Genomic DNA, 17,421 nt, shown 5'->3' on the forward strand with positions numbered 1-17,421 from the left:
ATAGGGGAAGGGAAGGAAGAAGTAGGATGAAAACAGAGAAGGAGGCAAACCATAAGAGACTCTTAGCTCTATGAAACAAATTGAAAGTTGCTGGAGGGGAGGAGGCTGGGTGGATGGGGTAACTGAGTGATGGGCATTAAGGAGGGCACTTTAAAAAAAAAAAGATTTTACTTATTTATTCATGAGAGACACAGAGAGAGAGGCAGAGACACAGGCAGAGGGAGAAGCAGGCTTCCTGTGGGGAGCCAGATGTGGGACTCGATTCCAGGACCTCAAGATCACAACCTGAGCCCAAGGCAGGTAGGTGCTCAACCACTGAGCCACCCAGGAGTCCCAAAGAGAGCACTGGGTGTTCTATGCAACTGATGAATCACTAAATTCTGCTCCTGAAACTGATAATATACCTTAACTAAATTAAGTTTAAATTAAAAAAAAATGAAAAGAAATGTGTGTTGTTTTAAACCACAACACTTCGGGGTAATTTATTATTCAGTTTAAACATAAGTAATAACAATAGATGGATATAATTTTATTATTTCATTTCATGGAAATTTTAGCAATTTTAAACCTCTAGACTCAAACAAACTTGGTTAGGAAGTATTGGTTTTAATTCCTTCCATTTTTCTCCCTTATACTCTATAAGCAAAAATTCCTCATCTGCCTCAGAATTCATTGCTAGCAAGAGGAAAAAAAGAAAAGATTTTGTCAAGAATAGTATAAATCACAGTAATGATAATAATGACAAGAGCTAACATTCACAGAACACTCTCTACCAGGCAGTGCTCTGAAAACTTGAGCTCTGTTAAGTCATCCAAAATTCACAATATTCTTTTTCCTCTCATTTGGCAGAGGTAGAAAGTAATGTACAGCAAAGGCTAAGTGAATTCTCCAAGGTTCTACAGCTTGTCAGTTGCAACAAGTTACCAAGCTTTGCCTCAAATCATCTTTTCATCTTTTCCTCACAATAACTTTCCAGGTCTTGGGTTTCCACAAGCCCTTTCCCTTCCTGCTACACAATTGTGGACTCAACAAGCAAACTAACTTCTTATTAATAATAATAAGTGCTGTAACATGGACATTACTACATGTCAGATAACATCCTAAAACGTGAAGGCTTAACATCTAATATCTCTCATTTTGCCCCTGCCCCCAATCCTGTGAGTTAGCTCCTATTATTCTCATCTTTAAGAAAAAAGAGAGAGAGAGGCTAAACTAGAAATCTTAGGAAATGGAGAAAATAGTGTGTATCTCACAGGGTGATGCTATTGGTTGAACTGTGTCCCCCCAAAAGATAGGTTGACATCCTGTACATCAGAATGTGACTTTATTTGGAAATAGGGTCCTTGTAGATGTAATTGGCTAAGATAACGGTCACACTTAATCTACTGTGACTGTTGCCCTTAAAAGAAAACACTGACACATCCATTGAGGAGAATGACGTGTGACGGTGGAGACACAGAGACAGAAACTGACCACGAGGAGATAGAGGCAGACACTGGAGTTGCTACCACAAGCCAAGGGATGCCTGTAGTGAGCAGGAGCTGGAAAAGGAAAGGAAGGATCCTCCTCCCTTAGAGACTTCAGAGAAAACCTGGTCACACTGATACCTTGATCTCAGACATCTCGCCTCCAGAACTGCGAAAGAAATAAATTTCTCCTGTGTTAAGCCACCCACTTTGTGATACTTTGTTATGACAGTCCTAGGAAACTGATCCAGGTAGCGCTTAACGTTAAGTGGGAAAAAAAAAAAAAAAAGGTTATGTTAAAATGCTGAATAAAGAGTATTTAAAGTACTCCACAAAGAGTATTTTTAAAAATGTCTATGTATGAGGAATGCTAATATTGTGCCAGAGTAGGCAAAGCCACGGAATTAAAATGAGTGCCTTTTTCCCAGGGTATTTATTTTACTCTGAGATTTTTGTGGGAAGAGTAGTAATTAATTTAACTGGTAAGTAATTTAAACACTAAAAAAAAAAAAAAAAAAAAAAGACAGTCAAACAAACTTTTTTTTTTTTTTTTTTTTTAAGAGAAGAAAGGGTCTTTCGTCATTGTTCTTTAAAGGCATGCTTGTTCGACATCCCCAGACCTTAAGAGGCACATCACCAGGCTCCTCTCTGGGAGTGGGGAAACACGGGTATAAAAATACAATGAGTCCTGAATTGAGATGCTGGGTTCTGGGCGCTGGGAACTGTGGTTTTCAGCACACAGAGTGGTATCTCCCCATCTGGTCTGAGGAGAGGGTGTAAGTAGGATCTTAAGCTCGGGAAGAAGCTATTTGACAGTAACCTCCCATTCCCAACCTGCAAGACAGGGACTTGTGAGAAGTACCCAGGGTCCCTGTCCAGAAAGGTTTCTTGCCAGTCTGGTGAAACCGGCCACTCTGGGTCTCCAACATGAAAGAAATTCAGGGCAGAAGGCGATTCCTACTGTTCTCTGGCAGTGCTGCTCAGAAGAGCTCATTGAGTGTCACTGCCTTGACAGGTTCATGCTCCGTGGTCCTAGCGGCCGGGATTTGCCCCATATTCCTTCAGTTGCTAAACATCGTCATCTCTCCTCCTCTTTGGGTCCTTATAAACAAACCTTACTCAATAAAATAGATAACTGGTGTCATAAAATGTGAGTAGTCTTCGGATGGTGGTACGGAGCATGTCTGTGGGCCTACATGGTCCAGGTACCTCGGCCCTCCCACTTCCTGGGAGGCTAAGGTAGCCGAGCTCTCTGGTCCTGCTGAATCTGATTCCTCTTTGTAAGATGAGGCTACCAATATCTATTTGAATCATTGCTGAGGGGATTAATTTTGACATGTGACACTATGAAGTGCATGGTATATTGCTGGTGTTCAAAAAAATGGTCCCCTCTCACTTAATTGACCCCTTTGAGTTATCTTGTAGCTAGAATAAGCGGAAATCAGACAGGAAATGCAATTTCCTTCAAGTCACATTTCTGAGTCTGACTCACTTACTCAGCAACTCTTCTGTGCTGGGCACTGTGCTAACAGAGGCAAGCATTCCTCCTCCCTTGGCCCTACAGGGTTCTGTTTGCACCCACTGGCTGGCTGCCAATTTTGAGCAAAATCTGCCCCAGGGCCCTTCAGTCCCCAGCCCAGCTGGGCTCCCTCTTTAGCCCACTCCTGACTCAACTTATTCCTGGTTGATCTAGTCAAATCCTGGCTGGTCATGGGCTGCAAATATATCCTTGAGGTCTAAATAGCCCCCAGAGGGACGCCAGGGTGGCTCCGTGGTGGAGCACCTGCCTTTGGCTCAGGACGTGACCCCAGGATTTTGGGATCTAGGTCCACATGGAGCTCCCCGCAGGACGCCTGCTTCTCCCTCTGCCTGCGTCCCTGCCTCTTTCTGTGTGTCTCTCATGAATGAGTAAATAAAATCTTTTTTTAAAAAAATATCAGTTTCTTTTCTTTTTTTATTTATTTTTTATGTTTTTATTTATTTATGATAGTCATGCACAGAGAGAGAGAGAGAGAGAGGCAGAGACACAGGCAGAGGGAGAAGCAGGCTCCATGCACCAGGAGCCCGACATGGGATTCGATCCCGGGTCTCCAGGATCGCGCCCTGGGCCAAAGGCAGGCGCCAAACCGCTGCGCCACCCAGGGATCCCATAAAATCTTTTTAAATACTAAAAAATAAATAAATAGCCCCCAGAGTTCTTTCAAGCATCTGGAGCCCCCAGGCCTGTTCAAAGTATGTCATAAGTATATCAATCCAGACCCTCATTGTCCTTAATATCTGAAATGCTGGGTGCTGGGGGGCTTCTGGAATCAGCAATCTGAAAAGTGTTAAGAATCACAATTAAAAAAAAAAAATACTGTTAAGTGCAAACCACTATGTATTCATAATCTTAGCTAATCATCATAGCAAACCTTATCATCTCCATTTAGAAATAAGGAAATGGGCCACCGAGAGGTGAAACAAGATAATCAGGGTGGATTCTCATCTAATCTTAGGGTCCCAGGCTGGGCTTTAGCCTCCAGGCTTTGCTGCAGAACCACCTGAGCGTGTGCTGCGTATCTAAACAGGGAGGTTACGGGAATTAAGGGACTGTGCATGGGAAGCGCTTAGCCTCGGCTGCACACTAAGTGCTCAAAGAGGATAGTTTGGCTCTTATTTCTGCTTGTTGTGTTACCCTTGTGCAGCGTCCCGGATCTAAGTGGGAGTTCCAGCTCGGGGCCAGGCTACCGCACCGCGCGGTCACCTGCAGGAGCAGGTGCTCGGCCTGGCACTACGGAAGGGCGCACAGGTGCTCAGCGGCCCTAGGCCTGAGGCCTCCCACCGGGTCGCACTGTGCACCGCCCCCCCCCCACCCCCACGCCGGGAGCAGAATGGGTTTGGGTCCGGGGAGCTTCGGTGTGCAGGGGCAGCAGGTGCAAAGCGCGTCCCGTCTTCCCCCCCGCCCCCCGCTGTAGCCTCCCCGCGGAGCAGGTTAGAGACGCCTGACCCAGCACTGCGGCTATCCCACCACCTTGCACGGAGGCTGCGGTGCATCCCAGGAACCGAAGCCGGCCTTTCGAGGCGAGTCCAGGCTCTGCGGCCGCCCCCCGGGGGCTCTGTCCCCCTCCCCCCCCCGCACGTGCGGCCACTGGTCACACGGGCCCCCCTGCGCTCCCCAGGTGCTGCCCGCGGCCAAGGCCCTGCGGAGGCCGGCTCCTGGACCGGGACCTCAGCGGCCAGCGCAGCGCTTCACACACGCTGAGGGGCCCGGGCAGGCTGCTCTAGCCTCAGTTTCGCAGTCCGCACAACGGGGGCACAGAGCTGCGAGCCGCGGCCCAAGGTTCCCCCCACCCGGGTTGCAGCCGCTGGGCCGCGGAGGCTCGGGCCCGCGCGACTACAAGTCCCAGCATGCCCCGGGGCGGGGCGCGCTGACGGACAGGCGGCTCTGCGAATTAGCGGCCGCCAAGGGGCGCCCGGCGGCGCGTGCGCAGTGAGCGGCGGGCGGGCGGGTGGGCTGGCGGCGGTGGACGCGTCGGGGCCGCGGGCGGTCAGGTAAGGGGCGGGCGGGGGGGCGGGAGGGAGGTCGCGGCCGGAGGTGGGGCGGGGGGGGGCTGGCGTGCGGCGGTGGGACACGCCCGACCGGCCGGGTCTGGGGGCGGGATCGGAGGGGCAGGACCGGCTGGGGCTGGGGCTGGGGCTGGGGGTGGGGGTGGGGCCGCGGGGGCAGAGGAGCTCGGAGGGGATGCGGCCCCGGACCCCGCGGTGCAGCATCTGGGCGGCCCCAGGTAACGTGGGCCCCGAGCACGGGGCGGTGCAGCGGCCGGAGCCGGGAGCCGGGAGCCGGGAGCTGGGAGCTGGGAGGGCCCCGGGGGCATCGGGGTGCAGAGCCTCGGAAAGAGGAGGGGTCTGCGATCCGGGGTGCTGCACCCCGGGAGGCCCGAGGGAATCCGGGGCCCGACCTGAGGTCGCAGAGGGCGGGGCCTGGGGCTCTGCGATTGCCCCGGGGGCGGGGGGGCGTCTCCAGGTAGGATGGGGGACATCAGGGCTGGGTTCTCGGGGCGCCCGGGGAGGCGGCGCCCTGTTAGCCTGGAGGGACCTGGCTGCGGTCGCGGGAGGGCAGAGGCGGGGCTGGAGGCTGCGGAGCGGCGGGCACGGCCTACGGGGTCTGCACCGGGGGGATTCGGGGCACCGGAGCCCAGAGTCGGAGAGGGTGAAGGCCGGATCCTCTCCGGGAGGGTCGAGGGCCAGGGTGGAGGGCGCTCCCTGGGCTGCAGACTGAGAGGCTCTGGGCGCCTCGGGCTGCAGAGGGAGTTTCCCCAGGAGCCTGCACGGGAAGCAGGCAACACTGGCGCCCCAAGGACCTAGGGATGATGCATGCGCCGGGTTGGAGTGTATGAAGTTTAGCAGAGCTCAGGGGATGCTGCAGGCCTGGGAGGAGCAGGCGGCGGGTCCCGTCAGGTCCGCGAGGTCGAGGAGGCCGTGGAGCAGCAAACCACCCAAGGTCATGTGCCCCAGCACCCCTTGGCCTGTGCCTCCAAGCCGTGAGAGCAGACCACAGGCGACCTCCAAGGGATGGGTGGAACTAGATCGCAGGCCTTGTTTTCTTGATCACTTATGTAAGGTGACTGAATCGATCCGAGGTAGGGTCCATCACAGCCTGACTGCCCCGGAGGCTGTAGCCCTGTGAGTGAGGGGTCTGGGGAGGACACAGAGAAGGGGAACGCTGAGTACTTAGCCTGGCTCCAAGGTCTAGGAGGGGTCCCCCCCAGGGGACACTTGGCAATGTCGGGAGACCTCTTCCCGTTGTCACAGTTGGAGTACAGGGGACTACCAGCCTCTCATAGGCGGAAACCAAGGATACTGCTAAACATTCTAAGGTGCATTGGACACCCCCCCTCCCTTTCCTTCTCCCTCCCCACAACAAAGAATTATCTGGCTGTCAACAGTGCCAGAGCTGCAGAACACTCCCGAGGAGTCAGATATCCTGGATTCAGATCCTGCCTCTATCCCTTCTTGGCTGTGCGATCTTGAACGAGTTACTTAGCCTCCCTGTTCCCTGGCTCTTCACCTGTCAAATGGAGTTAAGAGCAGGACTGCGCCGTAGATTATCGTGAAGACCCAGGTGAAGTAAATCAGAGCGGTTGGTGTCTGGCGCCCGGCGAGCACTCAGGTTTTAGTAGTTTTGATGTTTATATCTCCTTTGTGACTCGCGTTTCCATCACAGCACTCCTAAGCAGGCCCTACTGTGTCTAGTTTTATACGTAAGGAAGCTGAGGCTTAGGAAGTGGCGTGGTTAGGGTTGCCTAGCTTAGGGATGCAGAGCTAGGCTCATATTCAGATTCTCCGTAATCCTGGATATTCCCTGTTTCTTTGTGTTTCTTCTTGCTGGGGTCTGCTCCGTCTTACTGTCCCAGCCCATTCCCCTCTAATGAAAGGATTGCCCAGTGAGTATCGCTGAGTATCAAACTGAACTCTAAAGGGGACAGAACTCTCTCATTACGCAGGGAGTAACCCTGGACTTTGTTCTTGATTTGCTCTTAGACCAGGACCAGTGAGCAGATACGGGGAGGAGCCTGAGGTTAGGATGAAGTGCAGGAGACTGAAGGGTGAGGTGTAGAGGCCCTGGCTTTCAGCAGGGACTAAAACTGAAGGCAGTCCTACTCTGGAAGATAACCCCTGCTTCCAAAGGACCGCTTGGGCCTCTCTCCCCTGCGACAGAACAGCATTTGCGCTGTCTGCTCCAGGACTAGCCACAGCATTGCTGAAGGCGGTTCAAAACATAGTAGGACCGCATCGGAAAGCAAGAGACCTAGCTGGGGTATCCATACACACCACTTTAGGGAAACTATGTCACGGTGATGGATTCACCCTGGGAATTAGAGGCTTGAAGTCCAAAATCCCTCCAACTGCAGCTAATTTACCAGGCGACCTTGGACAGATACTTCTGATCAGCCTCAGTCTATTAAAAATAAGAATAACAATCATTTATTGTTTATTATGCACATTAACTCTGTTAATCCTGCCAGTGATCCTGCCAACAGTGTAGATGTTATTCCGTATTTTGCAGGTGAGAAAACGAATAGGCTAAATGCTTTACTCGAGGCTACACAGCAAGGGGCAAAGTGGGGCTGTGAGCCCAGTTTGACTCCAAGGTACTATTATAGTAGTTTTATTAGAAAGGCTTTTCCAACACTTACAGCCCACACACCTATGTCTGGAGAATTTGGTAGTTAGGTTTACGAAGCCCTTTAAGTAGATCACTGTCCCTGCACACTGACGTGCTGCCTCTGTGACCCTCCCTCTGGGTTTTTTTTTTTTTTTCTTTTTGGTATAACAAACAATTCGATTTAAAAAATCATTCCTAGGAGCCTTTACCACCATCCTCAACCAGACTGCCTAGATAGTAGTAGCCTATCTAGATAATAGTAGCCTCATCAGTTACGGGAACAGTAACACACTTTTTGAGCCCGTGTGGTTTTACGGCTGGGAGTTGACACACCTGGATTTGAATCTCAGGTCTACCACCTACTAGCTTTGAGACCTTAGATTACTTTTCTCTGAACTTTGGTTTCCTTATTCATAAAGAGGAATTAACACATATTTCACATAGTTATTATGAGAATAGGAGATACTGTAATAAAAGCTGCCTGACAATCAAAAAGTGATAGTTTTATGAGAGGTAGCAATTATAAGAGGAAGGCATTGCTAGAAAGGAACTAAGGGTTGCTTTGCCAAGTTTCAGTGCCCCTAAGCTGCCCCCACCAGTCTCTCCAAATTCCCATCTCCTCTTGTACCTTTCCCGGGCTCTGCTTCCTGCTCCTTTCATCAGAAGCTCATGATTAAGTGAACATGTGTTATATGTAGATAAAAGAACTGGAAGAGAGGTGGGTGGGTGGAGATGAGTTGAAGGTCCTCTGAAAAAGGACTGTTGGCTTTTCCCCTTGTCCTAGATTCTCTTGAGTCGCTTTGGCAGCACTGATACTACGCAAATGTTTGTGGAAGATGCAAGGGAACCTTTCCAGCTCCTGCAGTTTTAGAAGACAGAGAACAGACAAATGTCTTTCCAGCAAACTCTATTATTGATTAAACCTGTCCTTGACATATTTTAGCTAAGGTTTCCTTTTCCACAAACATTTCCTTCTGGGTTGTATGTCTCAGACCATACAGCTCCAGGGGTCATGTCTGTGTTTCCCTATAAGCTTCTACTTGTTGGCTTTTTCTGAGCTGTTTACAGGTAACCTTAAATGCCCTGAGTCAACTCCAAACCCTCTTCCACACAGAGTAGGTGAGTGTCACTTGGGGCCCTCACAGACTCTGCCAGGCACTGGATTACCATTCCATTCAAATGCAAGAGGACCAAACACAGTTCAGAAAGGTAAAGGGCTGCAAAACCCCCTGTCAAACCCAAGGAGTGTGTCAGTGGTAGGATGGGCCTTCATGCCTTGTGAAAGAAAATGTACTAGTACTATTTTACATGGTTTCTACTTTTTAGGTAAAGAGCTCTATTCATGTTTGGTTTCGTTCAAAATTATATCCCTAGGGTTTGTATGGGGCTCGATTCATAGGTGCTCAGTAAAGATTCATGTAATTAATCGCTGAGGGCTCTTCAGTGATGCTGATGGCCTAAGCCCTCAAGAGGCTGAGGAGGTATGACCTTTGGTCATTGCTAGTCTTTTGATCCTGAGACCAGGTAAAGCTCTCTAGTGAAGGCTCAGAATTTTTATTTTTGGAATTTACAGATCTGATATCTTGGGTACAGGATGCCTTTTGAAAAGTGCCTCTTTCTTCTCATTGGCTGGGTGGTGGCTTCCACTACAGTGTCACATCCTGCACAGTTAACTGTATGCCTCCTTTGGTGCTGTACTAAGTGTGTTATACACATAAGCCCATTTAACCTTTACAGTAACCTGGTGAGGGAGATTCTGTGTTAAAACCCTCTTTCTTAGATAAACTGAGAACTAGAGAGGTTAGTTAACTTGTCCAGGTGTCCACAGTAAGCAGTAGAGCCAGGATACACATCCAAAAAGCCTGATCCCTGAGCCCGCTTTCTTCATCCGTAGGATACTGGTCACTCCCAGGGCCTGTCTTTTAGTCCTAGTTCTGACATGCGATTAATGAGTTCTTGATCTCTCCGTTTACTCATCTATTTTATTCTTTGAGCTCTCTACTAATTCTAGCATTCGATATTTAGTCCCTGCTAGGAGGAGCTTATTTTCTGGAGAAGAGAGGTTGTGAATTCATTTGCCCATCAGTTTCTAGCACGGATACCTAGTGTCCTCAATCACGTTCTTCCAAAGCTGGCTTGTCCTTTTATTGATCTTTATGTGCTTTTATCTGCCAGGAGGGGGTTTTCATCCCTTGGAAAATGTAGTTTGTAAACTGGTTAAACTAGTTTTGCTAAAAAATTAGTGCTTTGTTAAAACTAGTACTAGTTGTTATTATTGTTAATACTGTTGCTGATTGTTACTAAAATTATGATAAATAACAGTTTTTCGTTCCACACCTGCCGTTTACCAGACTAGGCACTTGATATGCATTATCCCTAGGTTCTTACTTTTTGTAAAGTAAGACGTAGGTTTAGCGAGGTTAAATAACTTGCCTGTTATCTCACAACTTGTAAATGGCTGTGCTGATTTGATCCCAGTTGTGATTTCAAGGTTCATGGGTTTTGTTTTTTTGTTTTTGTTTTCTCTGCTATCCTGGTTATTTAAATCATGGGCTGGGGAAAGTCTGGGGCTAGATCAGGTTAGGGTATGACTATAGAATTTTCCTGAGTCTTATCGCAGCTGAAGCAAACACAGCTCAAGGGGTACGTTCTTATCTGGAGCTGAAGAGCTGGGCTAGTAGTAGTAAGGGATGTGCAGTAATCCTGAGATCGGAGCAGTGAGGTGAGAGGTCAAAAGTTGAGAGTACAAAGTGTGCAACAGGAAACACGTTCAAGGTATCATGAAGGTAGACAAGATACAAGTAACATGTTGGTTCATTCTGATTGGTTTTGGGTTTTACATGACAGAATGGGCAGCTAACAAAGAGCCTTGGGATAAGACAATTCCTGTCACTCCTCTAGTCCTTTCAGGGGAACTGAGTTCGAATTGGCTTCCCATCTGAATCATTCTCAGTATTAACAGTAACGGCTAGACCAATGTTTCTCCAGGAGAGGGAATGTACCTGCCTGTCACACAGCTCTCTATCAGGCTAGGATCCTGCTGAAGGCAGCATTCACAGGTCATAGACATGGGAGACGTAGCTCAGGCTTTTCCAAGTCTGAGGCTTCATACCTGATGCTTCCGTGATGGGAACTCATGTTTTCCTGGCAAGGCAAGCCCGCTTTAGAGTAGGAATCCTTGACATTCTCTTCTGCCTCGGAGAGCCCAGTGAAGCTGCAGATAGCTGAGATAATTTGGGATATGGATGTGGGCATAGTAAATTCATTTTTCAAAGTGGATGGCTTAGAAAGGGAGGCAAGAGGCTTTTTAACTGAAGGAGGTGGTATGATATTCCAGAAAGCTGGGGAAAGAATTTGCTAGTATTTTTACAAGTTGGCAGACTTGTTTCATTAGCTGATCTGCAGTGCCAGCTTTGGGAAGAACAGATGTCCCTTGCATTGTAAGGTAACATGCTCTGGATCTAAACACCAAATGTTGCCCTCAGTCTGTTGTGCCAGATGATGGAAGAAGGAGCTGAAGCTATTGGTTTAGAACTAAAGTTTGCATGGATTCTGAGTTGAGGTTTCTATCAGTTTTTCTATACTACTGTGCCCAGACCGATGGCATTTAAGAATTCAGTAGTAAGTTTCACATATTCACATGACAACCTCTAAGAGAGGTTCCTGATATATGATAGTGTTTTATTTTGTGGAGACATGGGTTTGAGTCGGAATGGGTTGCAAGGCCGGTGCAGGAGAATGGGTCGCCCAGCTAATAAGTCAGTGTTGCCAACCGACTCCATTGGAGCTAAATCTCTTTACAATAGTATTGTTCTTTCTTATTTGTGGAGAAAATTGTTACAAGGCAGCATTTTTCAAAGTTCTCATTTCTAGAGAACAGTTGTGAAAAAATGTTACATGACGGGGGTGGGGGGGTGGGGGGTGGAACAAAACCCAAACTGGAAGTAATTCTGAGTTAAAGTTAAAGGTATTTGTACTCCAGGATTACACCACGTTTGAACTTTGTGACCTTGAGCCAGTTTTTCTGAGCCTTAGTTTCCTCGTCTTGAAATAAGATGATAAAAATAGTACCTACTTTATAGGGTCATTATGAGGATTAAATGAGATTAAGTACACGAAACATCTAGTGTGGTATCTAGCACATGGAAGGTACTAGATGTACGCTGTATCCCTTCCAGTAGAAGAGAAGTGGGATTGACTTTGGATAAATTATGTGTGTCTGCTATTGAATATTTGTCAGATTGCCATGCAAAGCTAAATATGGGGAAGTTCCATTATCTGAATCTCTGCATAGACTCCCCTTCCTCTGTATGCGTGGAGAAAAGAGTTGATGACATTTGCAAAGCTTTTCTCACCTTGCTGCATTATCCTTAAACCAAGCTAACTTGCCCTCCTTTTCTCCTTGATGGCTGACCATCTGCATTATCAGGAGACTGCAGGGACACAGCTGTAGAATTTGCACTTAAGAAGGGCTGCAATTTATCCCTGTGCCTCACCTTGCGAGGCCTATTCATTCTAATTTGGGGTATAAAATGACAGTGACAGAAGTCTGCAGAGCGCTGAGATCTCTGTTCTGTTTCATGAGCATATGTGGATCAAGGTGGGTGGGAGCATTCATGGCTCGTACTTTGTGAAGTAGGGGGTGTTCCAGGCCAAAAATAAATTGTCTTGATAAGGCAGTACTGGTTTTTAAATCATTGGGTTTGAGTCTTTGGCTGTCTTGCTACACCACTTCCCCACTTTTATCTACTCATCTTGGTGATTATAATTCTGTAATATGGCTCAAATGCATCTTTCCATTTCCACCACCTGCTCCCTGGTTCAGGCTCCCCATCACCTCCCCAAGGCAGTTTTGCAGCTGTTTTCCAAACTAGTTTCTCTGCCTTTTCACCTACTCCATTCAAGCCTTGATCCTATTAGTTCTATGCTTCAAAACGTGTTGCTTCCCTGTGCCCATCAAAATGAAATCTAAAGGTCGCATTTTGGCTCCGAGGATTTCTTACAATCATCTCATAGTCAAACCAGTTACTCTGATCTCCCTAAATTCTCCCACAATTTTAACCTAAGAATGAGGGAAAAGAGAACTAAAATCTACCTAAGACTTTCGGTACTAAGCCAAAACTTAGAAGTTTACACACTACCTATATTATCCCATTTAATCTCTGCACTGACCTTGTGGAGGCAGTATTATTATTTCATTTTGCAGATGGAAACCTATAGAGGCTCCATGTTCTCTGTTCTCTTCCTAATACCCTGAAGCTCTTGCTCTTTCCCTTGTTTTCTTACCTTTGTTAAGACTGTCCTTGTCTGGTACTTCCTTTCCCCCTGGTCTCCACATATCCAGGACCATATCCAGTGCCATCCTGCACCCCCAGAAAATGCTGTTGCCCTTCAAATTAGAGTGTCTCTTAGCTTCCATCAAATTGAGTTTGTATCTTATTTATGATACTGTTTTATGCCTTGGCTATTGTTTACCTACATGTCTTGTCTCCTTTACTGAAGTTTGAGCATCTGTCAGGCAGGATTTGTGTCTTGATAACTTAGTGTGGTACAGTACATGGCGCCCAGCCTTAGTTGGGTGGACCAGTGAGTAGATGGGAGGATAGAAAATGAAAAAATACATGCATTTCCTGATCTAATGTTCTACCGAATACCTAAAGCTAATCATAATTTTCTGTTTCCCTACTGTATGCTTCCGAGGACCCCAAAGGTGACACGGTAAACTCTCTAGAACATAATAAAAGAGACTCTGTGCTTTTGTTCACATAGTTCTCTTTGCTTAAAATACCTTTACCCCTCAAGGCCTTGTTTCTTTCCAGACATATATCAGAAGTGTCACTGCTTCTGGGGAGCCCTCTCCAGTTCCTCCAGGAACTGTCACACTATCCTCTATGCCCCTGTGGAATTTTCTGTATCATCCTTTCCTGTATGTAATTTTCTTACGCTTTTCTCCTAATATAAATTGAGTTGTAGAACTCACTAAAAACTGGCATTTTTCAACCATACTGCTTACCATGGGCTATATGAAGTACATCACGTTCATCATGCTCTTTAACCCTTTTGAAAACTATATAAAGTAGATAACAATCACAACTTCAACTTAATAGATGTGTGACGGGAAACTGAGCTTTGTGAGGGTTCGGTTACTTCCTTACGGTCACACAGCTAAGCATCAGAGAATCCAGACCCTGATTTCTTACCCACTGTGTAATGCTTTGTCTGTTTTACTTCCTTGTGTATCACCATCACCTAGCAGAGCAGACTTCCATAAATTTTTGTGAAGTCAGTGGCTGAATGAGTGATAACCATTCTCTAAATGTTTCTTGAGTGAATTAGCTCATACAGGCAGTGGAATAATGTCTTCTTATTCTTGTTAGCAGGATTTGACCCTCTGGAGCATGAATACCAAGCTATTCAGTTCTGGGCTGTGTTAGCAGGCCCCTCAAGGGAAGTGCAATGGCCACCGCGGCAGCAGCAGCATCTCACCTGAACCTGGACGCCCTCCGGGAAGTGCTGGAATGCCCCATCTGCATGGAGTCCTTCACAGAGGAGCAGTTGCGGCCCAAGCTCCTGCACTGTGGCCATACCATCTGCCGCCAGTGCCTGGAGAAGCTCCTGGCCAGTAGCATCAATGGTGTCCGCTGTCCCTTTTGCAGCAAGATTACCCGCATCACCAGCCTCACCCAGCTGACAGACAACCTGACGGTGCTGAAGATCATTGACACCGCTGGGCTGAGTGAGGCTGTGGGGCTGCTCATGTGCCGGTCCTGTGGGCGGCGGCTGCCCAGGCAGTTCTGCAGGAGCTGCGGTGTGGTGCTGTGTGAGCCCTGTCGGGAGGCGGACCACCAGCCCCCCAGCCACTGTACACTCCCTGTCAAAGAGGCAGCTGAGGAGCGGCGTCAGGACTTCGGAGAGAAGCTGGCCCGTCTGCGGGAGCTGATGGGGGAGCTGCAGCGGCGGAAGGTGGCCTTGGAAGGGGTCTCCAAGGACCTTCAGGCAAGGTATAAAGCGGTTCTCCAGGAGTATGGGCACGAGGAGCGCAGGGTCCAGGAAGAGCTGGCTCGCTCTCGCAAGTTCTTCACAGGCTCTTTGGCTGAGGTTGAGAAGTCCAACAGCCAAGTGGTAGAGGAGCAGAGTTACCTGCTTAACATTGCAGAGGTGCAGGCGGTGTCTCGCTGTGACTACTTCCTGGCCAAGATCAAGCAGGCCGATGTAGCACTACTGGAGGAGACAGCGGATGAGGAGGAGCCGGAGCTCACGGCCAGCCTGCCCCGGGAGCTCACCCTACAGGATGTGGAGCTGCTTAAGGTGGGCCATGTCGGCCCCCTCCAAATCGGGCAGGCTGTTAAAAAGCCCCGGACAGTCAACATGGAAGATTCCTGGGCCATGGAGGCTGCAGCCTCTGCTGCCTCTACCTCCGTTACGTTCAGAGAGATGGACATGAGCCCCGAGGAAGTGGCTGCCAGCCCCCGGGCCTCACCTGCTAAGCAGCGGGGTGCCGAGCCAGCCGCCAATATGCAGCAGTGCCTCTTCCTCAAGAAGATGGGGGCCAAGGGCAGCACTCCAGGCATGTTCAACCTTCCGGTCAGTCTCTACGTGACCAGTCAAGGCGAGGTGCTGGTTGCTGACCGGGGCAACTACCGTATACAAGTCTTTACTCGGAAAGGCTTTTTGAAGGAGATCCGCCGCAGCCCTAGTGGCATCGACAGCTTCGTGCTGAGCTTCCTTGGTGCCGATCTGCCCAATCTCACTCCTCTCTCAGTGGCCATGAACTGCCAAGGACTGATCGGTGTAACCGACAGCTATGACAACTCCCTCAAGGTGTATACCCTGGATGGCCACTGCGTGGCCTGTCACAGGAGCCAGCTGAGCAAACCCTGGGGCATCACGGCCCTTCCGTCCGGCCAGTTTGTGGTAACTGACGTGGAGGGCGGAAAGCTCTGGTGCTTCACCGTTGACCGAGGAGCAGGGGTGGTCAAATACAGCTGCCTCTGTAGCGCCGTGCGGCCCAAGTTTGTCACCTGTGACGCGGAGGGCACCGTCTACTTCACCCAGGGCTTGGGCCTCAATCTGGAGAATCGGCAGAATGAGCACCACCTGGAGGGCGGCTTCTCCATCGGCTCCGTGGGCCCCGATGGCCAGCTGGGTCGCCAGATCAGCCACTTCTTCTCAGAGAATGAGGATTTCCGCTGCATCGCCGGCATGTGTGTGGATGCTCGTGGTGACCTCATCGTGGCTGACAGTAGTCGAAAGGAAATTCTCCACTTTCCCAAGGGTGGGGGCTATAGCGTCCTCATTCGAGAGGGGCTCACGTGTCCGGTGGGCATCGCCCTCACTCCTAAAGGGCAGCTCCTGGTCTTGGACTGTTGGGATCACTGCATCAAGATTTACAGCTACCATCTGAGAAGATACTCTACCCCTTAGGGGATAAGAGAGAACAATTTCTTCTGCTTCCCAGCCAGCCTCCTTCCCCTTATCCCTCGGTTATTAGTGATACTGTAGAGTGCACTGGGCCTGTGTCTTTATTCCCGCTGGCTAGTCCTAGAATTTTAGAAGCTGTCTTTTAGTGGGTGGGTTTTTTTTTTTTGTTGCTGTTGTTTTGCATTATTTCCCTCCTAAATTTAGAGTTTGAACAGATGTATTTCCCCAAACAGGACATCTGATATGGGGTTAGCTGAAGTTTGATTAGAACTTAGGCACTTCTGAGGCTTCAGTAGAGAGCCTTTTGCCCCCGTGTTTGGAATTTGCCCTTGTACTGAATCCTTGTTGATTTCCCTCTTTTGGCTTGGCTAACCCTGGTCCCGTATTTCCCTCTTACTATAATGCACTTCATACGTGACACTTTCTCTTCGATTCTGCTGCATTTAGTGTGCAAGCTCCAGTGGGATCTGCTCCGCCTTTCGTTTTAGACATCATATCCCTGTGGCATGATGTCGCCGGTCTCTCGTCACCTTTATCAGAGTGGAAGCTCATTCATTCAGTGCCATTAAGGGAGACCTGCAGTCCTTTTGGGAAGCAGTCCGTCTTGGTTCTGGGGGTTTTGTGCCATCTTGGATCGGTCTCTAATTGCAGATGTGACAGAGAATGGATTGACCCTAGTTGGTTGATGTTGAAGACTTTAGCCTGGAAAGTGCTTGCCTTTTCCAGCAGCGTATAGATTGGAATTATTTCAAAGCACAGAACAATGCGAATAAACGAAAACAAATGCTATAACCTAGTCAGTTAATACTCTTGGATAGTTTCTAGAGCTCATCGTTTTTCATATTACCTCTCTCCACTGGCCTCTGCCAAGAGTTGTCTGCAGAACTGCGCAACACAGGCCAGGGTCCACCAAGTGGGGAGGTGGACACATCTCATTTTCATTAGAACTGTTCGGTCTTTATTCTGTATTTTCCTCAAGTGACTGCCTAATACTTGGTTTTGAGATTTATTTCCATTTCTCCATCAAGAATTAAATAATTGATAACTGTTTCTTCATCGCTGGTGTTCATGTCTTTTAATTAAATATGGGATTTGGGAGATGAGAGGGATAAGTTGTACCAGGCTGTTTCGCCTCCATATCTGACACTGCAGTCTTTGAGACCATTAAGGACCTACCCCCAATCAAAATTCAGCCTAAGGCACCATTAGGTAAAGAATTCCAAAGTTTACTCCGACACACACGTGTACAGAATCACCCCCCAAGGTCTACAGAGTCACCAACGTCCTGTTAGGAATTGAGCCTCCGCCATTTTATATCTTTGTCATTAGAGTTCAAAAAAGGAAGAAGCCTTGTCTTTTGAAAAAAAAAAAGACCAGAAGGGGGTGAGG

The 17,421-nt window shown here is 48.5% G+C and overlaps 2 protein-coding genes across 12 annotated transcripts in view; one reads left to right on the top strand and one right to left on the bottom strand.

The window, feature by feature from the left end:
* Window positions 1-17,421, bottom strand: part of ASTN2 (astrotactin 2) — an 850,745-nt gene that overhangs the window by 198,822 nt on the left and 634,502 nt on the right. The gene's annotated exons all lie outside the window — the stretch shown is intronic.
* TRIM32 (tripartite motif containing 32) lies at window positions 4,946-17,088 on the top strand. Of its 5 annotated transcripts, none has more exons than XM_077913096.1 (2): window positions 4,946-4,997; window positions 13,992-17,088. In XM_077913096.1, exon 2 carries the CDS (start codon window positions 14,068-14,070, stop codon window positions 16,033-16,035), a length of 1,968 nt encoding a protein of 655 aa, XP_077769222.1. In that variant the 5' UTR covers window positions 4,946-4,997; window positions 13,992-14,067; the 3' UTR covers window positions 16,036-17,088. The 5 variants fall into 5 exon arrangements, with proteins under 5 accessions (XP_077769222.1, XP_077769223.1, XP_077769224.1 ...); XM_077913097.1 differs by having other exon boundaries at window positions 4,954-4,997; window positions 13,989-17,088; XM_077913098.1 differs by lacking the exon at window positions 4,946-4,997 and adding an exon at window positions 5,135-5,230.

Source organism: Canis aureus, chromosome 10, assembly GCF_053574225.1.
Source record: "Canis aureus isolate CA01 chromosome 10, VMU_Caureus_v.1.0, whole genome shotgun sequence".
Taxonomy (NCBI): Eukaryota; Metazoa; Chordata; class Mammalia; order Carnivora; family Canidae; genus Canis; species Canis aureus.